Source organism: Ranitomeya imitator, chromosome 6 (genome assembly GCF_032444005.1).
Source record: "Ranitomeya imitator isolate aRanImi1 chromosome 6, aRanImi1.pri, whole genome shotgun sequence".
Taxonomy (NCBI): domain Eukaryota; kingdom Metazoa; phylum Chordata; class Amphibia; order Anura; family Dendrobatidae; genus Ranitomeya; species Ranitomeya imitator.
This window is the reverse complement of record NC_091287.1, coordinates 381,931,693-381,959,094: the sequence shown is the minus strand read 5'-3', so window position 1 is coordinate 381,959,094 and position 27,402 is coordinate 381,931,693. Positions and strand designations below refer to the sequence as shown.

Genomic DNA, 27,402 nt, shown 5'->3' with positions numbered 1-27,402 from the left:
GAGATCGGGCCCTTGAAGGGAATGTGGCAGGGTGAGGGCCGCCGTCGACGGGGCCGCTGAGATCAGGCCCTTCAAGGGGATGTGGCAGGGTGAGGGGCAGCCGCAGAGATTGGGCCCTTAAAGGGAATGTGGCAGGGTGAGGGGCGGCCGTCGACGGATCGCCAAGATCAGGCCCTTAAAGGGAATGTGGCAGGGTGAGGGGTGGCCGTCCACGGGGCCACCGAGATCGGGCCCTTAAAGGGAATGTGGCAGGGTGAGGAGCGGCCATCAACGGCTCGCCGAGATCGGGCCCTTAAAGGGAATGTGGCAGGGGGGTGGGCGACCGTCGACGGGGCTGCCGAGATTTGGGCCCTTAAAGGGAATGTGGCAGGGTGAGGGGCACCGGTCGACGGATCGCCAAGATCGGTCCCTTAAAGGGAATGTGGCAGGGTGAGGGACGACCTTCGACGGGGCCGCAGAGATTGGGCCCTTAAAGGGAATGTGGCAGGGCGAGGGACGGCCGTCGAGATTGGGGCATTAAAGGGAATGTGGCAGGGTGAGGAACGGCCGTCGACGCGTCGCCGAGATCGGGCCCTTAAAGGGAACGTGTCAAGGGGATGGGCGACCGTCGACGGGGCGGCCGAGATTGGGCTGCCCCGACAGCCGCCGCTCCTGCCACATTCCCTTTAAGGGCCCGATCTCAGCGGCCCCGTCGACGGCCGCCCCTCACCCTGCCACATTCCCTTTAAGGGCCCGATCTCGGCGGCCGCCCCTCACTCTGCCACATTCCCTTTAAGGGCCCGATCTCGGCGGCCGCCCCTCACTCTGCCACATTCCCTTTAAGGGCCTGATCTCGGCGGCGGCCCCTCACTCTGCCACATTCCCTTTGTGTTTGTCACCCTCACCCCCCACACAAAGTCCAATGACGTCGAAGACAATACACCGGCGGGTCCGCTCATCTCCCGGCCGCCGCGCTCGCACCACACAGCGCTGAGGTACGACGAGACACCCACCCGCCTAGCACCGGCGCTCGACTCCTCCCGGGCCAAAGAGGGCGCTGTGTCGGCGGCGCGCAGCTCTGCACTTCCTGTCCCGTTTCCTCCCAGACATTTCCGTGTGGAGCAGGACCCCCAGTGACCGCCGCCAGGACGCTCCGGCCTCCTCCTCGCAGTGTCCCCGGGCTGGACCGGACGTGGCCGGCTCGGTGCTGACGTGACGTCGCAGGGAGGATTGTGTGAGGACGGTTCGGATGTGTTAATGGATTCGAGGCCCGGATACCACAGAAGATTCGGGGGCGACGGTGGGAACAGCAATAACATCCCGTACGGTGACTCCCCGGCCATTACCGGCGCTCATGGCCGCAGGAGGAAGCAGCCTCCCCGGCCCGCGGACTTCAAACTGCAGGTTATCATAATCGGCTCCCGGGGAGTGGGGAAGACCAGCCTGATGGAGCGCTTCACGGACGACACGTTCTGCGAGGCGTGCAAGTCCACAGTGGGTAAGCGCTCCGCGGGCGGGCATGCTGGGAGGTGTAGTGCCACAGGGGCAGGACGGCGGCTGCAGTGTGTGCATGGGGATACCACAGCGCTGTGCAGTCCGGGAGCAGAGGGCATGATGAGAGGTGTAGTCCCACAGGGATGCAGGATGGGAGTTGTAGTCCCACAGGGATGCAGGATGGGAGTTGTAGGCCCATTGTGTTGTGGGACCAGTGCTGGGAGTTGTAGTCCCATAATGATGCAGGATGGGAGTTGTAGGCCCATTGTGTTGTGGGACCAGTGCTGGGAGTTGTAGTCCCACAGGGATGCAGGATGGGAGTTGTAGGCCCATTGTGTTGTGGGACCAGTGCTGGGAGTTGTAGTCCCATAATGATGCAGGCTGGGAGTTGTAGGCCCATTGTGTTGTGGGACCATTGCTGGGAGTTGTAGTCCCATAATGATGCAGGATGGGAGTTGTAGGCCCATTGTGTTGTGGGATCAGTGCTGGGAGTTGTAGTCCCATAATGATGCAGGCTGGGAGTTGTAGGCCCATTGTGTTGTGGGATCAGTGCTGGGAGTTGTAGTCCCATAATGATGCAGGCTGGGAGTTGTAGGCCCATTGTGTTGTGGGACCAGTGCTGGGAGTTGTAGTCCCATAATGATGCAGGCTGGGAGTTGTAGGCCCATTGTGTTGTGGGATCAGTGCTGGGAGTTGTAGTCCCATAATGATGCAGGCTGGGAGTTGTAGGCCCATTGTGTTGTGGGACCAGTGCTGGGAGTTGTAGTCCCATAATGATGCAGGCTGGGAGTTGTAGGCCCATTGTGTTGTGGGATCAGTGCTGGGAGTTGTAGTCCCATAATGATGCAGGCTGGGAGTTGTATTTCAGTGCTCCAGACACCTAAGGGCTCCCTCGGGTACCTCTGACCCACATTTAGTGGGTTCAACCCTTGGTAGAGTTGTGAATGTGAACAGGCTCTTCGGCTGTTTGACGTTACCACCCAAGTACTAGACAGAGGATAACAGATCAGCATATTCGACTGGAGAGAAGGCTTGGTGGTAAACTCCAACCATTCACTGTGGGTATTTCACTGATAAAACACCCATATTACTCAAGCGACTGCTATGATTGGCTGTCTAATAGCGCCTCTATAGTGTGTACATGTTTTCTACTGCTCGGTACCTATGGTAGGAGATGCTCTTCATGCATCAGATGAGGACGGCTGCAGTTTGTTTATCTAGTTAATGTGTTAAGGTACCGTCACACTAGACGATATCGCTAGCGATCCGTGACGTTGCAGCGTCCTCGCTAGCGATATCGTCCAGTGTGACAGGCAGCAGCGATCAGGCCCCTGCTGTGCTGTCGCTGGTCGGGGAAGAAAGTCCAGAACTTTATTTCGTCGCTGGACTCCCCGCAGACATCGCTGAATCGGCGTGTGTGACACCGATTCAGCGATGTCTTCACTGGTAACCAGGGTAAACATCGGGTAACTAAGCGCAGGGCCGCTTATGTACAAAAAAGAAAGTTAGTATTTCAGCTCACCCTTGTAGATCAGATCCAGTGTGGTCAAAGATAAATCCGAGCACGGAAATACCGTCACTGCCAAAACGCTGAAAACTTGATTAGAAGGAAAATAAATTCAGCTCTGGAATTAAAGTGGAAAAAATTTATTTAAACATTTTAAAATTGAAAAGCTGCTTACAGATGAGCATCAGATTATTGGAAAATTACAGTCATGACCCACTGAACGCGTTTCGATCACCCTCTGTGTTCTTAGTCCTCAACTAAGTGTAATGTACAGAACTCTGGACTCATAGAAGTTGTTTACAGCTACCATCCGCTATTTCTGACCGATATATGTAAGGATGTGCCTGACCGTGTGTGTGTGTGTGTGCCCGCGGTGCCTGCGGATGCAGAAGAGCGCAGCACTGCATTTTTAACTTGTATACTTCAGGGCGCACCATGTAGACTTCTCAATCTACCAGTATTTCTATAGATGTTAAGTAACGCATGGGTCCAGCCTAATGGATACGTATTAGAGAATTTCGGACATGACGATCCTCCTTAGTGTCACTTTCAAGGTCATGGACTATTTTTACTGTTCACCAGTTGTAATGTACAATAAACTAAGCCCTCTATTAATGCCAGCACAAACAAGGTTTCTATGGGATGTCAGCTGGCATGTCTGCCCTCCCCCCACTGTCAACATGTGCATTAAGCCCCACACACACTGAGAAATATGATGTATAGGTACAGCATGTAATTAAATGATAAATTATCCGTAAATGTTTCCATAATAATTTGGGAAGTTCTGAAATGTCCTATAAATGTCTGTTCTGTTCCTGATCTAAGGATCTCGGCTTTTAGTGGAGACGAAACTGTGCTGTGGAGTCTGAAATCGGGGAAATTGAGGAGTCAGTCGGTGGTTTGGCTTACCGACTCCTCAGCCCTGGGAACAGGTAAGCTTAGTCATAGAATGTTAAGGTACCGTCACACTCAGCGACGCTACAGCGATATAGACAACGATCCGACCTAAACTTGATCGCTGGAACGTCGCTGTTTAGGTCGCTGTAGAGACGTCAAACACAGCAACTCCAGAACGATGCAGGAGCGATCCAGTGACGTAACGGCGACTCACTTATCGTTCTCGCTCCATGTAAAACATTGCAGGCGTCGTTGCTTTTGATGTCAAACATGACGATACACGCCGATCTAACGACAAAATAAAGTCCTGGACTTCTAGCTCCGACCAGCGATGGCACAGCGGGATCCAGATCGCTGCTGCGTGTCAAACACAAGGAGATCGCTATCCAAGACACTGCAACGTCACGGATCGTTGTCGTTCTCGATACAAAGTTGCTGAGTGTGACGGTACCTTTAGAGCTGGGAAGGACCTCCAGGGTCATCATATCCAACCCAATGCAGAATTCTCCGAACTATCTCAGACAGATGGTTGTCTAGGCCATGGAGACTTCCATTAGGCTATGTGCCCACAATCCGGAACTGGCAGCGCTTGGACGTAGAGCATGTCCGCTCCATCCAAAGCGCTGCTGTCTATTGAACGCAGGTGAATCCACATGTGTTCACTGAACCGTGCTGATTCACCGCCTCCGATACTTTTTATGGGTGAAATTTCCCTTGTGTAGAATTGCGTCTCCACCAGGGAAATTGACTTGCAGCGGTCTGGAAAGACGTTCCGCATGTCCATCTCTGACGGTGAGCCACGGGTGTCTCTGGACGCATGGTGGGCATGGGATTTGTTGAAATCCCTTCCACTATGCTGTAACATCTGGACACTGTGGGTTGGAGGCTGCACAATTATGCAGCGTCCAACCCGCAGGGTTTACTGATTGTGGGCACCTACCCTTAAAGTATTGCACACCATCAGAGTTCAGCAAGCTGCAGCTCTTAACTCAGATTTCACCATTGTCGGACGGCCCTTTTAATATCCTTAGTACCTGCACATTAATGTACTTGGCCTGTTAGAAAATCTCACCTGCGATTGTGTTTATAGAAGGTGTGATTCACAGATTGTAATGGGGTATGAGTGAGCATCACCTCATCAGTAGAGTGTGATAACCGTGTGGGTGCATTATTATATACATATGTAAGTGCTAAGTACATTTTATTTAAAAAGGCGGTATGAGTTTAGGCAGCCTCCCGGGAAACCTATAATTGGGTATGGTGTTACAGCATAAAACGCCGCCATGCTTAACTTGCTCTTCCACTGAAATATCTGGGGGAAATGGGTAAGAGCATTTCTTGGATGAGAGGTTTGTGCTTAACCGGGTGAATTTGGATATGCTGCATGGGTTTTCCCATAGTCTGTTTACATAAAAGGATCGGCAGCATGTAGGGAATGGCAGTACACACATATTTTCTGATCGGCGGTCATTTAAGAGCCTGTGTACACAGGCAGACTGCAATAGATGTTGCGTGATGGATCGTTCTGTGCAAATAGGTTTACATGTTCTCGGAAGCACAAGTCCAGCTTACACAGAATAAGGCGCTGCTGAGAGCAATGATTTTTAAGCCGGCTTAAAAATTTTCACCCTACGGACAAGCGTTTTGCTTCTTTGTCGGATGTCAGCCTATGTTTACACCTCACGGGTATTATGAAATGTTATGAATTTTGTTTCTAAAATTACTCATTCACGATAATTTTTCAGTAGTAATGCACTTTTATAGAAACAGCAATGTAATAAGTCAACAAAACTCTGCTATTCGTTGTGGACATTTTCTGTATGTAAATTGGCGCGAGAGGGCAGATTTCCAAACCTGCAACATGTCAATTCTATTTGTGCAGTTCATTGGGAACTTCACCCATTCAGTGTATAAGGTGAAGTATATGGCAATTCGCCAATAAAATCTACAGCAAAAGCTCTATTCACACCTTGTATCAACTTAAAGGGAATCTGTCAGCAGGCTTTTGCTATGTAATCTGAGGATAGCATGAGGTAGCAGCTGAGACGGAATATATCGATAGCTCATTTATTAGGCTGTATGCTGTTTACATATAATGACGCTTTTATCACTAGGAGATTATTATTGACCTGACTACAGTGCATGGAGCCCTGGTCCGACCACGCCCCCTCCTCTGATAAGCAGCTCTCTGTCCATAGACAATGTGCATAGAGAGCCTGGGTGGGCAGGTTAGCTTCCTCAGCTCTGAAACTGTCACAACTGCTGCACCCAGTAAACTAAGTGATACATCGTTGGCATCAGGGTCTCTTTCTTACATTATGCTGCTGTCAGATTCCCTATAACATATACTCTGGAAAAAGCTCCTGACATAGAAAAAAATAATTTAACAGTGCACATCTTACTAACATACGTTGGCCACCTGGAAGAACAAAAAGTGCGGTGTGAACAGTCTAACAGGCAGACTTTGCAGTGACTTAGCTGTGATTTTGTGTGGAATATGCAGCAACAATATGGGAACTGTGTACAGACACTCGTTCATATAGATGTTTGTATGGGTAGATGTGTGCTCCATGTCCACATGCCAATGTTTTTAGTCCCTGGAGCTTTGGGAATGTAGACCAGGCCCATCCTGCCTTTGTCACCTAACAGATAAGATAGGGGGTTGGGGTGGATAGACTCAGGGCAGTGCCTGCAGATCTCTGCACCCTCCTGTGTACTAATGTCACTGACTTGGCCTTCCTCACCAGGCTGTTTTCTGCTTTCAGCACCTGTTTCACTGCCTTGTGACTGGGGGAGGGGCGGCAGACTACATTTCACTGCTGATATGTGAATGTAACATTATCGAATGAAAACTACACTATCACATGACATTGAGCTCGTTCACTAATAATATCTGTAGCAACATACTGAATCAAAGGATTACATGGCTCAGGGTTCTGTTCACATTCAAGGCTTCCAGTTTATGGAAGATGTTTTACGTTGATTTTCATGGGTTAACTGTGACTTAAGTATTGATGACTTATCCATGGTCAGTTGCCAGAAAACAGTTTACTGCATAGAACTCAAAAGCCCCATACTGCTGACTACTGCACCTTAAAGGGAACCTGTCATGTAAAATAATACTATAACCCGATATGTGCAGGTTAATATTCTGACCCCCGTGCTCTGCCTGCACTGAGAGCCCCCACTGCTGGGAAGAAATGAACTTTATTCTTGCCACAGCTTCTCTCTTTCAGGCTATGTGTACATGTTGCAGATTTTTCCATCATGTTTATAGTACCACTAGATGGTGGCCCAATTCTAACGCATCGGGTATTCTAGAATATGCATGTCCACGTAGTATATTGCCCGTCCACGTAGTATATTGCCCAGCCTCGTAGTATGTTGCCCAGTCACGTAGTATATTGTCCAGCACAGAGCCACGTAGTATAGAGACTTAAAAAACAAACATATACTCACATTCCGAAGGCCCGTTGGAAGTCCTGCTATACTCACCACCCGCCGCCTTTCCTGCTCCTCTGGACGCTCCCGGGAACGCTCCATTGCAAGCGCCAGCTTCCGCTCCCAGGGCTGGTGTGAGCAGGACCTATGATGATGTCGCGGTCACATGTCCGTGACGTCACGGCAGGTCCTTGTCGCACACCAGCCCTGGGAGCGGAAGCTGACGCTTGCAATGGAGCGGTCCCGGGAGCGTCCAGAGGAGCAGGAAAGGCGGCGGAGGGTGAGTATAGCAGATTTTTTTTTATTTTTAACATGACATATTTTTACTACTGATGCTGCATAGGCAGCATCAATAGTACATAGTTGGGGACACACAGGGTTAATAGCAGCGGTAACGGAGTGCGTTACACCGCGGGCCGTTACCGCTGCCATTAACCCTGTGTGAGCAGCGAGTGGAGGGGATTACGGAGCGGGCGCCGGGCAGTGAGTGCAGGAGAATAGGGGAGGGACTAATCGGACTGTGCCTGTCGCTGATTGGTCGCGGCAGCCATGACAGGCAGTTGCCGAGACCAATCAGCGAATGAATAACCGTGACAGAAGGACAGACAGACGGAAGTGACCCTTAGACAATTATGTATATAGATGTAAACCTATGGAAAACCAAATCCGCAGTGCACATGGTGCGGAAAGTACCGCGCGGAAACGCTGCATTGTATTTTCCGCAGCATGTCAATTCTTTGTGCAGATTCTGCAGCGGTTTACACCTGCTCCATAATAGGAATCCGCAGTTGTAACCCGCACAAAACCCGCATTAATTCCACGGTAAATCCGCAGGTAAAACGCAGTGCGTTTTACCTGCTGATTTTACAAAAAAAGGTGCGGAAATATCCACACCCTATTCCGCAACGTGGGCACATAGCCTCTGTCATAGGGGTGGTGCAGGCACAGTTTCGGTACCTGCTGAAATCGCTTGGGCACCAAAACACACGTAGGGGTACCTGGCACCACACTGCATCTTTGGTAATTCTACCTGTATTACATTTTTATGCACGTTAGGTCCTAATAGGTCTTGATGGCTGTCTGTAGTAAGGAGACTATTATGTCAATACACTGACCATTCTGTGGCTTACTGGCCACTTTGATTATATAATGGACTGTATACCATTTTAATACCCGGTAATTATAATCTATTTACCTTTTGATGATCTTTGTGAACTAAAATAACAATGTTTTTTTTCATTCTTTTCAACTTGGATGTGGTGCCATTGTTTGGCTAACTTGATGGTTGCTTGTTTTTAATGAATTTCAATAAAGGAAATTTTATTAAGGAAAGTTCTCTACAGTGTATGGTCACTATATATCTGTAATTGGGCTCATTGTCCTCATGGTTTCCACTTGGATATTGTATTAAAGAAAGCCCTCCTTCCGTCAAAATTTTTTTCTAATTATATTGCAATAATCATATTATATGAGTCTGTGTACTTACAATTGCTCATTTTGCCTTTCTACACAGCAAATTCATTTTTAAGTCTATGACATCACGTGATTAACCCCTTCAACACATCCGCTGTACATGTACTGCACATGTCAGGATCGGGTTTGTGGCGCAAGCCCGCCCCAAACCTGGTAGGTGATGGCTTTTTATTACAGCCAGGACCCACCGCAAACAATCACCACTAAAATAATTAGAAAAAAAACTGGACATGCTGGCTATTGCCATAATTGTGTTGATGAGGAGAATCATATTGCATCATAAAAACAATTTTCAAAAAAGTCAATTGCTTATTTTTCACAATTTCATTTGGATTTTTTTCCCCATTTTCCAGTACACTGAGGTAAAATGAATGGTGTCATTCACAGGTACAACTCGTACAAGCTCTCATATGTCAATGTGGACCGAAAAATAAGATTAGTGCTCTGTGAATAAGTAGTGGAAAAAACAGAAACGCAAAAACAGAATTTGATCGCAGTGTAGGGGTTAAAAACTGACTAGCTGAATCCTTCCAAGCTCTATGTAGAAACAGGAGGTCAATTTTTACTGTATGGGTATGTCTCCGCGTTCAGGATTCCCTGTGCTTCAGACACAGCGGATACCCCGCTCCGCCCAAAGCGCCGCCCCCTGTTGTCTGCGCGGTGATTCCGGATGGTGTTCATTGAACAAATGCGGAATCACCGCATTGTATTCATAGACGTCTCAGCAAGATAAATAGACATGCTGCTGTCTGGAAAGACGCGCCGCATGTCCGGTTACGCAGGGCCGCCGGATGCGGCCCTGCACGCATAGTGGAGACAGGATTTCATAAAACCCCCTCCACTATGCTGTAAAATCTGAACGCTGCGGCTGTATGCAGTGTCCAATCTGCAGCAAATCCTGAAGGTTTCCTTACCGTGGAAACCTACCCTATGAGTCCTAAGTCACTGCAAAAAAGGGTGAAGGGAGCAGCTGGATCAGGAGTTGAAGTGGGTGATGATAAATACAGGAAGGAGAGTTCTTATTTCTACATAGAGAAGAATTATCTGGGTAGAAAGGCAAAATGAGTAATTGTAACTGCACAGTGCTATATAATATGATAGCAATATATTAAGAGGATAAAAACTTTGATGGGAGCCGGGAGGAGAGCTTCTTTAACTTTTTCCAGTAAAACTGTGAGGTCTGGAAATTGAAGTTGTAATGCAGATGCAAAAATAATACCACTTTTAATGTTGCTTGGAACCTGCCTTGGCATTTTCATGTATTTATTAGTGATGAGCGAGTGTACTCGTTGCTTGGGTTTTCCCGAGCACACTCGGTTGGTCTCCAAGTATTTGTGACTGCTCGGAGAATAAGTTTTATTCGCCTCAGCAGCATGATTTACATCTGTTAGCCAGCTTGATTACATGTGGGGATTCCCTAGCAACCAGGCAACCCCCACATGTACTTATGCTGGCTAATAGCTGTAAATCATTCAGCTGCCGTGATGAAAACTAAATCTCCAAACACTAACAAATACTCGGAGGTCACCCGAGCGTGCTTGAGAAATCTCGAGTAACGAGTATATTCATTCATCACTAGTATTTATTGATGCCTACCATGAAGCTGAAACTAAGTAACCTATATAGCTAACTCATAGGGTGTCAGCTAGTTGTGTGCGTGTTACAAAGGAAATGCTTGGCACCTTTTTACTTGTCCTCGTCTTTTATAGATTGTGAGCTCTTGTGAACGGCCCTCTATCCTGTTGTGTGAATCGAACTACAGTAGATGTGCAATGCAGTGTCTGATACTGATTGTACATTGTTCCCTCTGAATTAGTAAAGTGCTGTGGAATATGGTGACACTATAAATAAAATGTATTAATATTATTTGTGTGTTTTTTCGTTTAAAGGTGTCGACTTTAAAATCAAAACTGTAGAATTAAGGGGGAAGAAAATTAGGTTACAAATTTGGTAAGTACACAATGTGTTTGTGTGATAAAGCAGAATTATATGGCACTTTACTAGCATGATGTACAATATGCCTGCTGGTATTTTCTTTATCTGTCTTAATATCATTGTAGAAATTTCTAAACCTTGCTTGCTATTTTCGGTTGATACACGCATACACATTGAGTCATTATTGTTAGTGATAAGCTAACGTGCTTGGATAAGGTGTAATTTGAGCATGCTCGGATGCTGAGTGTCTTCCGTTTACTCTAATAATATGTTTGTCCCCGTGCCTGCATGTCTCATGGCTGTTCGACAATATTTTTAAAAGCATTTTTTTTTTACTTTTGGCATGCTTCAATAGTCTCAATGAGATAGTCTCAATGAGAGACTAGAAGCTGCCATAACTCGATCGGCTCTGCTCACTTGCTATGAGTGCTGACCACTGGGCGGCGCTCATAGCAATCTGGGAGTGACAACCATAGAGTTCTCCAGCAGACCTTTAATTGTCTTGCCAACCCATTGATGACCTGCATTCACGTGCGGGCGGATTTCCTGTCCGATTGCTGGAAGCGCACGTTAAATGCCGCTGTCGGCATTTGACAGTGGCTTTGAATGGGTCAATAGCCGTGGGTGGATCACGATTCCACCCTTGCTGTTCCGGGCACATGTCAGCTGTTCAAAACAGCTGACATGTGCCAGGAAAGATGTGGGCTCGCTGCTGGAAAGGGGGAGACACGACATGGGCTGTACTAGTACGGCGCACGTCTTGAAAGGATTAATACTATTATTATTATTTATTTATATAGCACCATTAAAGGGAACCTGTCACCCCGTTTTTTGAGATTGATATAAATACTGTTAAATAGGGCCTGCGCTGTGTGTTACTATAGTGTATGTAGTGTACCCCGATTCCCCACCTATGCTGAGAAATAACTTACCAAAGTCGCCGTTTTCGCCTGTCAATCAGGCTGGTCAGGTCGGGAGGGCGTGTTCACAGCGCTGGTTCTTCCTCAGCTTTACGTTGGTGGCGTAGTGGTGTGCGCCTGTTGAAGTGACTAATCCACTGTGGGCACGTGAACAAGCAGCGCGCGATCTGCGCTGTCATCCCTTTCGTCGGTGGGGGCGGCCATCTTCCTGGGGCCGCGCGTGCGCAGATCGAGTGCTCTTCTGCACAGGGCTTCAGGAAAATGGCCGCGGGATGCCGCGCGTGCGCATTAGAGATCGCGGCGGCCATTTTCCCAAAGCCGAGTTTTGCACTTTACAGTAAGAACAGTTATATTTACCGTATTTTTCCGACCATAAGACGCACTTTTTTTCCTCCAAATTTGGGAGGAAAGTGTGGGTGCGTCTTATGGTAGGGATGTAGCATGTGGGGAGGGGGGCAGCAGTGAGTGGGATCGCACTGTTGTCCCACTTCAGGATGTCCCTGCTGCCTGGAATCAGTGCTGGGGAAACCATGTGGTCCCGATGATTAAGTGCAGTGAATATTCATTAGCGGCTCCCCGCCCACCTATCCTCTTAGAGGTGAGCCAGGAGAGGCAAATGAATACTGCACTTAAGCAGGGACACACATGGCTTCTCCAGCGCTGATTCCTGCAGCAGCTGGGGAGGTCTGTGTGTCCGGGGGAGAGGAGGCAGCAGCAGCAGGGGCCAGAGGAGAGAGGAGATCGCTGCATACCTGCCTGCCATGCCTGGGCTGGACGTCAAGTGCTGTGCACAAACAGGACCTGTTTGATGTCTGGAGTGGGCGAGCTGGAGCATCACATGGCAGCTCAGAGCCCTCCCTCTTCTTGACATCATCACAGGTCCTTCAGGCTCTCCACTAGAATCTGCAGCTTCCTCATAACCTGTGCTGTGGAAAGGAAACGAGGGAAGGCTCTGTGTGCAGTCATGGGATGCTTTTACCTCACCACAGTGTGGCTGGCTGCCACATTTAAGAGGTTAGTCTTTACAAAACACAATAAAGCACTCTGCCACTCCTTTGGTGAACTATAACTCCCAGCATGTCATAGGATCTGCAGGACATGCTGGGAGTTATAGTTCTCCCATGGGATTTTAAAGCAGCACTCCAGTGTTATTTTGCAGTGCTGGAGTGGTGCTTTCAATATAAGCCCTGTGCCCCCATTCTTATAATCACCCTCCAGCATCTTCATATAGTACTGTACAGACACCACACTGGTCCCGCAGCTTCCAACATAATAACATACTATTATATATAATAACACCACATATAATAGTATGTTATTTATGTTGTTAAATATTTTACCACTTTTTTTGCTTCAAATATTTTTTTTCCCTATTTTCCACCTCTAAAACCTGGGTGCGCCTTATAGTCCGGTGCGTCTTATAGTCCGAAAAATACGGTATGAAACAACAGAAATAATAATCTATTATTTGCTATAGAATTTCTGCTCTTAACCATTCTCGCACTGCATGGGGTTGGCTTATAGTTTGCTTTTGTGTGTAGATATTTGTTGCTGCTTGAATTCTGTCATTAAACTCTCAATTTTAAGCATTTTTCATAAAACATTCATCTTCTCCGTACTTTAGTTTCTTTTCAGCCATGTGACTAATGTATGCACCTTGTTATTATGTCTACCTATGTGCGTCACATTGTGTCTTTTTCCCATTTGGTCATCATCTCATTAATCTCACCATTTGCTTGTTTTGCTTTCTACTGACTACACTGATGCTTTCTCAGTGACTACACCGGTGAACTAATGCTTGAATGTATATGTACCTTGTCTTGGTCGTTCATCTGTGCGTTCCTGTCTGGAACGCTGTTGCCACGTGGCTGCTTATGTAGCAGGTCTTGTCTGCGGGATCATCACAAGGTAACACATTACTTTTTACTGCTTTTTCTCACATCTGCCTTCAAATATTGTGAAATTGTATCCTAGTCAGTCCTTCATAATCCCAAACTACCACAGTTGGTCTACACGGTGTGCAGAATTATTAGGCAAGTTGTATTTTGGAGGATTATTTTTATTATTGATCAACAGCTATGTTCTAACTCAACCCAAAAGACTCAACTATCAAAGCTTAATATTTTTGGAAGTTGGAGTGGTTTTTTTTAGATTTGGCTATCTTAGGAGGATATCTGTTTGTGCAGGTAACTATTACTGTGCAGAATTATTAGGCAGCTTAATAAAAAACAAATATATTCCCATCTTAAACCAATATCGCTGCACACAATTTAGAAATAAACATTTCTGACATACCGTATATACTCGAGTATAAGCCGACCCCCCCTAATTTTGCCACAAAAAACTGGGAAAACTTATTGACTCGAGTATAAGCCTAGGGTAGAAAATGCAGCAGCTACCGGTGAATTTCAAAAATAAAAATAGATGCTCCATACCGTTCATTATTGCCCCATAGATGCTCCATATACAACTGTGCTATATAGAATGCTCTGCACCGTTGATTATGGCCCCATAAATGCTCCTTATAATGTTGTGCCATATATGCTCTGCACCTTTGATTATGGCCCCATAGATGCTTTTTATAATGCTGTGCCATATATAATGCTCTGCACCTTTAATTATGGCCCCATAAATGCTCCTTATAATGTTGTGCCATATATGCTCTGCACCTTTGATTATGGCCCCATAGGTGCTCCTTAGAATGCTGTGCCCCATATATGCTCTGCACCTTTGATTATGGCCCCATAGGTGCTCCTTAGAATGCTGTGCCATATATGCTCTGCACCTTTGATTATGGCCCCATAGGTGCTCCTTATAATGCTGTGCCATATATGCTCTGCACCTTTGATTATGGCCCCATAGGTGCCCCTTATAATGCTGTGCCATATATGCTCTGCACCTTTGATTATGGCCCCATAGGTGTTCCTTATAATGCTGTGCCATATATGCTCTGCACCTTTGATTATGGCCCCATAGGTGCTCCTTAGAATGCTGCCCCATATATGCTCTGCACCTTTCATTATGGCCCCATAGGTGCTCCTTAGAATGCTGCTGGTGCTGCCATAAAAAAAAAAAAAATCACATACTCACCTCTCTTCTCAGGACGCCGGCGCTTTCAATAATTACCTGCTCCTCGTGCGGCTCCGTCTCCAGCACTGACGCTCAGCAGAGGGCGCGCACTGACTACGTCACAGCGCCCTCTAACCTGAGCGTCACTGCTAGAGGACGCTGCAGACGGAGCCGGAGCGAGGAGCAGGTAATTATAGCGCTGCGCTCCCCTTACCTGCTGCGGCGCGGTCCCTGCAGTCCCTGGCTTCTCCGGCGCTGCAGCTTCTTCCTGTAATTGAGCGGTCACATGGCACCGATCATTTACAGCAATGAATATGCGGCTCCTCCCCTATGGGGGTGGAGCTGCCTATTCATTTCTGTAATGAGCGGTGCCATGTGACCGCTCAGTACAGGAAGAATCTGCAGCGCCGGAGAAGCCAGGGACTGCAGGGACCGCGCCGCAGCAGGTAAGTATGATTACACGGCCCCCGCTCTCCCTCCCCTGCTGACACCCAGGTATATGACTCGAGTATAAGCCGAGAGGGGGACTTTCAGCCCAAAAAAATGGGCTGAAAATCTCTGCTTATACTCGAGTATATACGGTACAAACCCCCAAAACATTAGTGACCAATATAGCCACCTTTCTTTATGATGACACTCCACAGCCTTCCATCCATAGAGTCTGTCAGTTGCTTGATCAATATTGCGTGCAGCAGCCACCACAGACTCCCAGACACTGTTTGGAGAGGTGTACTATTTTCCCTCCCTGTAGATCTCACATTTTATGAGGTACCACAGGTTCTCTGAGGTTCAGATCAGGTGAACAAGGGGGCCATGTCATTATTTTTTCTTCTTTGAGACCTTTACTGGCCAGCTACGCTATGGAGTAGTTGGAGACATGTGATGGAGCATTGTTCTGCATGAAAATCATGTTTTTCTTGAACGATACCGACTTCTTCCTGTACCACTGCTTGAAGAAGTTGTCTTCCAGAAACTGGCAGTAGGTCTGGGAGTTGGGCTTCACTCCATCCTCAACCCGAAAAGGTCCCACAAGTTCATCTTTGATGATACCAGCCCATACCAGTACCCCACATCCACCTTGCTGGCGTCTGAGTCGGAGTGGAGCTCTCTGCCCTATACTGATCCAGCCTCTGGCCCATCAAGAGTCACTCTCATTTTATCAGTCCTTAAAACCTTTGAAAAGTCAGTCTTTAGATATTTCTTGGCCCAGTCTTGACGTTTTATCTTATGTTTCTAGTTCAAAGGTGGTCGTTTTTCAGCCTACCTAACCTTGGCCATGTCCCTGAGTATCGCACACCTTGTGCTTTTTGTTACTCCAGTAACGTTGCAGCTCTGAAATATGGTAAAACTGGTGGCAAATGGCATCTTGGCAGCTTCACGCTTGATTTTCCTCAATTCATGGGCAGTTATTTTGCGCCTTTTTTGCCCAACACGCTTCTTGCGACCCTGTTGGCTATTTGCCATGAAACGCTTGATTGTTCGGTGATCACGCTTCAAATGTTTGGCAATTTGAAGACTGCTGCATCCCTCTGCAAGACATCTCACAATTTTGGACTTTTCAGAGCCCGTCAAATCTCTCTTCTGACCCATTTTGCCAAAGGAAAGGAAGTTGCCTAATAATTAAGCACAACTTATATAGGGTTTTGATGTCATTAGACAACACCCCTCCTCATTACAGAGATGCACATCACCTGATTTACTTAATTGGTAGTTGGCTCTCAAGCCTGAACAGCTTGGAGTAGGACAACATGTATAAAAAGTATCATGTGATCAAAATACAACTTGCTTAATAATTCTGCACACAGTGTATTGTATTGATCTAATATCATTTAACTCTGGGGTGTATGAAGTTACGTAGGTTGAAAAAAGATGTGAGTTTCATCTTTCTTGACCAGTTATACAGTCTCTATCTCTAGAATATTTATAAATATTATTAAAAGCAAGGTCACAGAAAGAGGAATTAAATTCCCCCCAAAATTCAAGAATTAACACAGCATTTACCTGCCCAAGTCTCAGCGCTATTACACTATCCGGGTGCAGAAAGCCCACATAATAAAGATGGAGGCAGCACAGGTGCAAAATACTGATGAGACATCCGCTCACAACCTACCAGTTCATGTAGGAGGTGATTTTCTTAGTATTAAAATTGCACCAAAAAAAAGCTTCTATAAGGCGCTGGTCACACACATGTAGTGCATAGTATCTAGCTTACAGCCTATTAATGACACCCATACTATTTGATTAGGTGGGCTGCCCTACAATATATAAGTGCACCCCACCAGGGCAGACACCCTAGTTTAGAAGGCCAACATTGATGGTCTTGGCTGCACCCTGAATAAAAATATAACGTGCAAAAAAAAAAACAAATTTAATATACCGTATTTTCCGGCGTATAAGATGACTTTTTAACCCCTAAAAATTGTCCCAAAAGTCAGGGGTCGTCTTATACGCCGGGTACGGGTGCATGGAGCGATCCTGGATGGTTCCCAGGGTCTGAAGGAGAGACGACTCTCCTTCAGGCCCTGGGATCCATATTTATGTAAAAAATAAAGAATAAAAATAAAAAATATGGATATACTCACCCCTCCGACGAACCCTGGCTCTCAGCGCTGCAAGCGTCTGCCTCCTTTCCTAAGAATGCAGTGAGTGAAGGACCTTCGATGACGTCACGTGAGCGGTCACCTGGCCCTTGTGCAGTACCACCAGCGGGTCATCGCCGGACCCCCCCGCTACTGGGACTCCCCTGCCACAAAACCACCCTCCCGATGCGTTAGCATCTGGCCTCCATCTAGTTTTACATAAAACCTGATTTATTAAATACGCCCTCCTCTGATGATGGATTCCTTTTAAATTGTACCTGTTGTCTACTGATAACATTCCCAATGTTATGCAAAATATGGCACTTTTGGCCTCCTCACACTGAGTTACAGCCAGTAAGGAACACTTGTCTACACACACTGCATGGTGAAATGCGCCTCTGGTAGATTCACAACTTTAACTCCTCGTGGGTTTTATATTGCATGAATTCAGTGTTAGCTGTGAAATGTTCCTGTGTACCCCGGCCGTAACGTTTGTTACCATCAACATTCACTTGTCCTTAGAGCAGTGAGACAAATAGTGTATATATTAGTAACTGCTAAAACACGCCAACTCCCCATTAGGCTCTTACAAGCCCCTGAATTTGACATTAATAAAGAGATATTGCAGCGTGATCAGGGATTTTGTGAAATCAGCGGCAGGATCCTGGAGCTCCTTTCATGCCCTTACAGATCAGGCTTTGTTCTTCGCAGTGTGAGTAGGTGTGACGCTGAATGCTAATCACTTCTCTTTGTGGGATTTATGTTGCATCTTATTCTGTTTTCTATCATATCCTTTTTTTTTTTTTGTAGGGACACAGCTGGCCAGGAGCGCTTCAACAGTATTACTTCAGCTTACTACAGAAGTGCCAAGGGTATCATATTAGTTTATGATCTTACCAAGAAAGAAACTTTTGATGATTTACCAAAATGGATGAAAATGATTGATAAGGTGGGCATTATGGACACAAGGGCGACAACCAGCCCGTTATGTAAAGACTGAATTGCCCATATTCTCTATCATGAGTTGTCAATATATGATGTACCTTCCTGTGCATTATACCTCATGTAGTGAGAGTTGACACAGCAGTCCATATTGTGCTACATACAATAATAAATTTGATGTTTTTGTCCCTGCATCACCAATGAAACCATGACTTTCAAATGTATATGAAAATGTCTGAAAAACCGTTCTGTGACAACCAAAATGCAGTAAAACATGAGTGATTTCCAATTTGTGTTTAATCTAGTATGCATCCGAGGAGGCAGAGCTCCTTCTAGTTGGAAATAAGCTGGACTGTGAAACTGACAGAGAAATCACCCGACAGCAGGGAGAAAAGGTACGGAGTCCTGTCCTGTCAAATATGGCTCAAACGGTGTTCGGATTATAATTCCGCGTTGCATCTAGACGTGGCCAAAAACTGAGACTGACACAAACTTTGGTTTTCATAAAGTTTGTTGTTTCGGTGGATTTGGATCTTTTAGTCTGATGTTTCTATAGTTGGTGAAATACAATTATAAGCATTTCAGAAACGTTTACCTTTTTATTGACAAATTCTATCAAGTTTATGGCAAGACTCCATATATACAGTGTTGGCCTTTATTTTTCAAGATTTCTGCAATTCACCCTGGCAGCTGGTTCCGGGCCAAATCCTGACTGATGACACCCATTCTTGTCTAATCAGTGATTGGAGTTTATCACAATTTCTGTGTTTTTTGTTTGTCCACCCACGTTTTGAGGATTGACCACAGGTTCTCATAAGATTTATATCTGAGAAGTTTAAAGGCCATGGACCCAAATTATCCATGTTTTGGTCACCAAGCCACTTGCTTATCTACAGCATTGTGGAATGCTGTAGATAAGCCCCCGATGTATCCTAAAAGATGAGAAAAAGAGGTTATATTATACTCACCCAGGGGCGGTTCCTGGTCCGGTCCAATGGGTGTTGCGGTCCTCAGCTTCCCATCTTCATCAGATGACGTCCTCTTCTTCTATTCATGCTGTGGCTCCAGCGCACTTTGTCTTCCCTGTTGAGGGCAGAGCAAAGTACTGCAGTGCGCAGGTGCTGGGCCTCTCTGACCTTTCCCGTTGCCTGCGCACTGCAGTACTTTGCTCTGCCCTCAACAGGGAAGACAAAATGCGCTGGAGCCACAGCATGAATACAAGAAGAGGATGTCATTGTAAGAAGATGGGAGGTCCAGGACCGGACCATGACGCCCATCGTACCCGGACCGCCCCTGGGAGAGTATAATCTAACCTCTTTCTCATCTTTCAGGATACATCGGGGCTTATCTACAACATTCCAGAATGCTGTAGATAAGCCCCTGATGCTGGTGGGTTTAGCTCGCGTTCGAATTTGGGGGTGACGGGTTCCCTTTAACCCCTTTCTGACCTAGGACGAGATAGTACGTCCGAGGTCAGATACCGCGCTTTGATGCAGGGCTCCGACGGTGAGTCCGTATCAAAGCCGGGACATGTCAGCTGTTTTGAACAGCTGACATGTGCCCACAATAGCGACGGGTGGAATCGCGATCCACCCGCCGCTATTAACTAGTTAAATGCTGCTGTCAAATGCTGACAGCGGCATTTAACCGGCACTTCCAGCCATCGGACCGGAAATGAGCGCATCGCCGACCCCCGTCACATGATCGCATCTGCATAGTAACCATAGAGGTCCTTGAGACTGCTATGGTTACTGATGCCTATTTGCTGTGAGCGCCACCCTGTGGTCGGCGCTCATAGAAAGCCTGCAATTCAGCTACATAGCAGCGATTTGATGATCGCTGCTATGTGGCTGAGCCGATCCAGTTGTGTTAGCTTCTAGCCTCCCATGGAGGCTATTGAAGCAGGGCAAAAGTTAAAAAAAAAATCAAACCTACACATATTTAGTATTGCCGAGTTCAGAATCGCCCGATCTATCAATAAAAAAAGATTAACCTGATCGCTAAATGGCGTAGCGAGAAAAAAATTCGAAACGCCAGAATTACGTTTTCTTGGTCGCCGCGACATTGCATTAAAATGCAGTAACGGGCGATCGAAAGAACGTATCTGCACAAAAATGGTATCCATAAAAACGTCAGCTCGGCACGCAAAAAATAAGCCCTCACCTGACCCCAGATTATGAAAAATGGAGACGCTACGGGTATCAGAAAATGGCGCAATTTTTTTTTAGCAAAGTTTGGAATATTTTTTCACCACTTAGATAAAAGACAACTTAGACATGTTTGGTGTCTATGAACTCATAATAATAACCTGGAGAATCATAATGGTAGGTCAGTTTTAGCATTTAGTGAACCTAGTAAAAAAAAGCCAAAGAAAAAACAAGTGTGGGATTGCACTTTTATTTGCAATTTCACCGCACTTGGAATTTTTTTCCTGTTTTCTAGTACACGACATGGTAAAACCAATGATGTTGTTCAAAAGTACAACTCGTCCTGCAAAAAATAAGCCCTCACATGGCCATATTGATGGAAAAATAAAAAAGTTATGGCTCTGGGAAGGAGGGGAGCGAAAAACGAATACGGAAAAACGGAAAACCCCAAGGTCGTGAAGGGGTTAAAGTGCAATAACTGGCGATCAAAAGATCGTATCTGCACCAAAATGGTATCATTAAGAATGTCAGCTCCTATTATACATGGCTCGGAAAGTGATTGCACGGAACTGGATTAAGGAGGAACCGCCTGCGAGGGGAGAATTCCTTCACTGTGTAAAGCACGGTCTCAAGTTGGAAAAGGGGGTTTACAAGAGACGCGGGAAAACAGAAACGTTTGATAAAATGTGGTCTCCGTGGCTTGAATTGGGATAGAGTTGGTAAAGGGAGTGAGAAGCTAAGGGCCGTTGACTGGTGAAAATTGTTAGATGAATAGGCGGTCTTAAGTGAGTTAAGTGGATTAAAGGTTCATTAATATTTTGATAGAGAAGTTCCAATGGAGATGAGCTGTCCTTTGGGGGTTGGGTGGGTTTTGTTGGGAATGTTGGGGGTTTATAAAATTGAAAAACTTTGTATGTAACATATTGGAATATGGAGGAAAATGTAATGTTTATTCTTAATAAAAATCTATTTAAATTAAAAAAAAAGAATGTCAGCTCAGCGCACAAAAAATAAGCCCTCACCTAACCTGAGATCACTAAAATTGGAGCCGACTTGGAAAATAATGCATTTTTTTTTTTTTTTTTTTTAACAAAAGTTAGATTTTTTTTTTTTCACTACTTAAACAAAAAAACAAACCTAGACATGTTTGGTATCCATAAACTTGTAATGACCTGGAATATCCAAATTGCAGGTCAGTTTTAGCATTCGGTGAACATGGTTAAAAAAAAAAAAACAATTGTGGAAATGCATTTTTTTTTTTTTTTCAATTCACCGCACTTGGAATTTTTTCCCCATTTACTAGTACACAATATGTCAAAAGAATCGAGTCGTTCAGAAGTACAACTCATCCAGCAAAAAACAAGCCCCCACATTGCCATATTGACAGAAATGTAAAAAAGTTATGGCTCTGGGAAGAAGGAGCAAAAAACAGGAACGCAAAAATGAAAAATGGTGAAGGTGCTAAGGGGTTGCCACATTAGGCTACACATCTGTAGTTACTCTGTGACTGTAGATTTGTGAATCCTCATAGCAGAACTTGATGGCCCCTATAAGAAGTCATTGGGGTTCGTCGAAAGACTGATGGATCCAGCATTGTGGTTTCTTCTATAACCAGAAACCACAATATAGATGTGAACAAAGCCTAAACACAAGCATTTAGAGGTGCATAATACTGTATCTTCAGCTGGATATTGTCACGTCTGCTAATTTCCTATATTTCTGTGAAGTTTGCACAACAGATAACTGGGATGCGGTTTTGTGAAGCAAGTGCCAAGGACAACTTTAATGTAGATGAAATCTTCCTGAAGCTGGTTGATGACATACTAAAAAAGGTAAATGTGTTCTCCAGACCTTTTCCAATGATTGTGAAAGGCCTTTTGAATGTATCGGGTTATAATATTTCTGATCTACTGAAGTTCAGTTCCAGTCCCCTCCATTCTTTATGAGCAAGTGAATGTGTAAGTCCCCCCCCCATTGGTCACAGCTGCTATTTTCAGTAATTTATCCAAAATTACTTTGTCCTTTAAAGGGGTTGTCTGGCCCAAATCGATAAGTCAGTGCTTGGGCCGGCAGCTGTATTTTTATGGATGGCGGCCCATTAATTTCTTCTTGCGCACAGTGTTCTCTACTGAACGTTGAGGTGCGTGCAATGAAAGATGCCAGCATCAGGACATACTCTGTGGGCAGAGTTAGCCCCTATCATTTAGAAACAACAATACTAATGTTTTAACTCAGGAAGAGTTCAGAAATCAATATTTTGTGAAATAGCCATGATTTTTAATCACAACTTTCATGCGTCTTGGCATGCTTTCCACCAGTCTTCCACACTGCTTTTGGGTGACCTTATGCCACTCCTGGTACAAAAATTAAGCAGTTCTTCTTTGTTAGATGGCCTTTGACTATCCAGTTTCCTCTTGATTACATTCCAGAGGTTTTCAATGGGGTTCAGGTCTGGAGATTGGGCTGGCTACGACAGGGATTTGATGTGGTGTTGCTTCATCCACACCTTGATTGACCTAGCTGTGTGGCATGGCGCATTGTCCTGCTGAAAAAAACAGTCCTCAGAGTTGTGGAACATTGCCTGAGCAGAAGGAATCAACTGTTCCAGGACAACCTTGTATGCGGCTTCATTCATACGTCCTTCGCAAAGATTAACCTGCCCAATTCCAGCCTTGCTGAAGCATCCCCAGATCATCACCGATCCTCCACCAATTTCACAGTGGGTGCAAGACACTGTGGCTTGTGCGCCTCACCAGGTCTCCGTCTAACCATTAGACGACCAGGTGTTGATCTGGGGATGTTTCAGCAAGGCTGGAACTGGGCAGGTTAATCTTTGTGAAGGACGTATGAATCAAGCCGCATACAAGGTTATCCTGACAAAACAGTAGATTCCTTCTGCTCAGGCAATGTTCCCCAACTCTGAGGACTGTTTTTCCCAGCACGACAATGCATCATGTCACACAGCTAGGTCAATCAAGGTCATAGCCAGCCCAATCTCCAGACCTGAACCCCATTGAAGACCTCTGGAATGTAATCAAGAGGAAGATGGATCGTCACAGCCATCAAACAAAGAAGAACTGCTTAAATGTTTGTACCAGGAGTGGCATAAGTTCACCCAAAAGCAGTGTGAAAGACTCGTGGAAAGCATGCCAAGACGCATGAAAGCTGTGATTAAAAATCATGGTTATTCCACAAAATATTGATTTCTGAACTCTTCCTGAGTTAAAACATTAGTATTGTTGTTTGTAAATGAGTATGAATAGTGATGAGCAAATATACTCGTTACTCGAGATTTCCAGAGCACGCTCGGGTGTCCTCCGTTTATTTTTTTTTTTTGTTCTTGGAGATTTAGTTTTCATCGCCTCAGCTGAATGATTTACATCTGTTAGCCAGGCCAAGTACATGTGGGGGCCGGCAGCTGTGTTTTTATGGACGGCGACCCATTAATTTCTTCTTGCGCACAGTGTTCTCTACTGAACGTTGAGGTGCGTGCAATGAAAGATGCCAGCATCAGGACATACTCTGTGGGCAGAGTTAGCGCACAGTTTGTACCCCCCCCCCCCCCCCCGAAAGATTGTATAAATATTCAAATGACCCTTGGCAGAAATAAGATTCCCCACCCCTATTGTAATTGGCCATTGTCTGAACTATCCTTACAAACCTGCCAGCTAGGTCATCAGACCAGTATCCGGACCCACAGCAGCAACACAAGTGCAGAAATGTACCCACTCGGTGCTAAAAGAAAACTGGTCCATAATTTGGCGGAGGATCACTTCTGAACAGTGCCAGCAGGGAAAGAAGCCCTCCTGCCTGACTAAGCCCCTTTTGGTTTTTGCCCAAGCACCAGAGAATGCCACATAGCCTGCACACGACACGAGATGCTTCTAAAGGCACAAAAATTCCAAAGATCCAGCAAAATGTTTCCATGACACGTGTAAGTTCCTGTGGATTTTAGTACATTTGGTAATTGATTTATAATGTTTATCTTCATATTTTTAGCATGAATATTCCATATACTGTAGTAACCACGTAATATTTCTTGTGCAGATGCCCCTGGATATGATGCGGAGCGGGTTATCCAACAGCATTTTATCTCTTCAGCCAGAGCCAGAAGTCCCTCCAGAGCTGCCTCCACCTCGACCACCGGTCCGTTGTTGCTGATTTCCTCCTGACACAGCAGGGCGGTGACATTCAGTTCATGTCCTGTGATACAATCATTAGGAAGATCCCATTTTGCACTTGTTTCTCAGTTAAATTTGTAAATATGTAATCAAGCAAAGATATTGATTTTGAAAGTCTGCCTTTTGCTCACTGAGCAATAGTCCGGAGTTTGTACTCCAGTATGGATGGGCTCTGGATTGGAAGGATTGGCCCCTCTTTTGAAGCGCTGTACCGCAGTGGTTCCTGCAAAGCACTTTATATCAGGCTCCACTAGTTGGGTAGTGTTTAGGGTTTTCAGCTCACAAGTTTGGTTTCTCGGTGACCAATCTTTTTTGGATTTTTTTTTCTTTAATTAAATCTAGAGGCATATACGGTGCTTTGCGCATTGTTATCACTCCAAAATATTTAACTATTTAAGCTTTCCGGTAAAATGCTTCCATATGCAGTATTATATTTAGTTTATCAAACAGTGCAATTTTACTTTAATATTCTTATAAATTGTAGCAATAGTTGATTACTGGACCTGCCACGAGTATTAATGTTTGCTCCAGTAATATTAACGGCTAATAATGGAGGAATTTTTCTTTGTTTTGTGTTTTTTTTCCTTTCACTAGTAGAGTTATATAACACGAGCTGTCAGTGCCCTTCTGTTCTCTCTAATGCTCCTTGCACAGGATTTGTGTGGTATTAAGGCACACTGAAGAAGGAATATACTTATGTGCTTTCTGAGCTCTATGGAGACTTCATTGCGCAGCATTTCATGGGCTGGCTTGGAAGTAAGGACTGAAAAGGCTGCTAAGAAAGCAGCACTACTGCTCCATTTGGGAATGGAAATACAACTGTTTTTTTATTAGTATTCAGCTACTAATCTTTGCTTTTAATCATGCCACTTTGGATTTTTTTTTTTTTTTTAGAGGGGAAGGTGGGTGAAAAAGTATGACATGACACCTAAATGGCACATACTGTTTTAATAACGGTGGTTTTGTGAAATACGTCTTTGATATCATTATTGAAATGCACTGTGTAATCCGATGTGGACACAGCAGTGCCGGGATATGCATTTGGATAAATGTGTGTCTTTGTGGTATTGAAACAACATAGTATTTCTAACTAATGTAGTGACAATAAACCTTTTTTATTTATGAACGGTGGTGTAGTAGTGTGTGTCTTTCTACCATTCTTTAGTATTGTATTGTTAGCGCTACTTTCTGTGTCCATGAGCAGCTAAATCATCCAATCTGATGGAGGACCGGGCCACAGGCGGGAGAATACCGTAACTATGGTGGGTGCAGGGGTTGCAAAAAGTCTGTTTCGCCCATTTGAGAAGGCCTGTACTATTAAAGGGAACCTGTCACCTGAATTTGGCGGGACCAGTTTTGGGTCATATGGGCGGAGTTTTCAGGTGTTTGATTCACCCTTTCCTTACCCGCTGGCTGCATGCTGGCCGAAATACTGGATTGAAGTTCATTCTCTGTCCTCCATAGTACACGCCTGCGCAAGGCAAGATTACCTTGCGCAGGCATGTACTACGGAGGACAGAGAATTAACTTCAATCCAATATTTCAGCCAGCATGCAGCCAGCGGGTAAGGAAAGGGTGAATCAAACACCTGAAAACTCCGCCCATATGACCCAAAACTGGTCCCGCCAAATTTAGGTGACAGGTTCCCATTAAAGAATATGATAGTTGGGGATTTAAGATTGAGACCGCAAGCCTCAAGTTATGGGACTGGTCAAAGGCAATTTAACCCATTAAGGGCCAAGTTAAGGGTCTGTTAATGACCGAGCCTCATTTTCCAATTCGGATATGTGGTGATCACTCTGAAACGCTTTGATGATTCCCACTGATTCTGAGTATATTTTCTCATGACATTTTGCACTTCACGCCAGTGGTAAATTTAGGTCAGTATAATTTTGTTTTATTTGCTGAAATATCAAATGTGAAAAATTTAAAAATGTTGCAATTTCAAATTTTTTTTTATGCTCTTAAATCAGTTATATCACACAAAATAGATAATAACATTTCTCTCATGTCTACTTTATTCTAGCATAATTTTTTTTAAAACGTTTTTTGTTAGGAAGTTAGAAGGGTTAAAGTTTATCAGCAATTTTCCATTTTTGCAACAAAATTTACAAAACTTTCAATTTTAGAGGCCACATCACATGTTGAGGTGACATATGACTGAAAATGCCCAAAAGTCAACCAGTTTGAAAACTGCACCCCTCAAAGTGCTCAAAACCACATTCAAGTATATTAACCCTTTAGGAAAAATGGACATTTTTACTTTTTCTCACAAATTTTAGTTTTGCCCCAAATTTTGCAATTTCACAAGGGTAACAGGAGAAAATGAACCGATGAATTTGTTGTCCAACTTTTCCTGAGTACACCGAAAGTTACCCCATAATTTGTTGCATAATTTCTCGTTAACATGGCAATGCCCCATATGTGGCTGTACTGTTTGGCCACACAGCGGACTCAGGAGGGACGGAGCGTTATTTAATTCTTAAATAACAAACTTTTGTAGAATAGTTTGCAGACTCCAGGTACAGAGGCCACAATAGCAGAAATCTGCCTCAATTGACCCCAATTTGGAAATAACAACCCTGTGGGAATTTATCTACAGGTTTAGTGACAATTTTTAGTTCTCAGCTTTTGCTTCTGGAGGCATGCATCCTGTAAATTAAGTGGCCTCTCCTCACTACGTTAATGCCATACATGTGGACACTAAATGCGGTTTAGGCACACTACGGGGCTCAGGAGCAGGGCAGACTAGGCAGCTGCCTAGGGCCCCCACTCCCTTGGGGGGGGGGGAGCGTCTACAGCAGATAAGCTTCACTGATAATAGCATCATAGATGCAG

The 27,402-nt window shown here is 45.2% G+C and overlaps 1 protein-coding gene across 1 annotated transcript; it reads left to right on the top strand.

The window, feature by feature from the left end:
• The first annotated feature begins 888 nt into the window (after positions 1-888).
• RAB12 (RAB12, member RAS oncogene family) lies at positions 889-25,690 on the top strand. The gene is made up of 6 exons (XM_069731066.1): positions 889-1,477; positions 10,681-10,741; positions 18,105-18,243; positions 18,542-18,631; positions 22,111-22,215; positions 24,431-25,690. The coding sequence occupies exons 1-6, from the start codon at positions 1,237-1,239 to the stop codon at positions 24,542-24,544; spliced, it is 750 nt and encodes a 249-aa protein (XP_069587167.1). The 5' UTR covers positions 889-1,236; the 3' UTR covers positions 24,545-25,690.
• The last annotated feature ends 1,712 nt before the right edge of the window (positions 25,691-27,402 follow it).

Excerpts from the sequence above, each read along its gene's own strand:
- RAB12 (XM_069731066.1), top strand. The coding sequence starts at position 1,237 with ATGGATTCGAGGCCCGGATACCACAGAAGATTCGGGGGCGACGGTGGG. Across the intron at positions 1,478-10,680 it reads GGCGTGCAAGTCCACAGTGG|GTGTCGACTTTAAAATCAAA; the intron begins GTAAGCGCTCCG and ends TTTCGTTTAAAG. Across the intron at positions 22,216-24,430 it reads TTGATGACATACTAAAAAAG|ATGCCCCTGGATATGATGCG; the intron begins GTAAATGTGTTC and ends TTTCTTGTGCAG.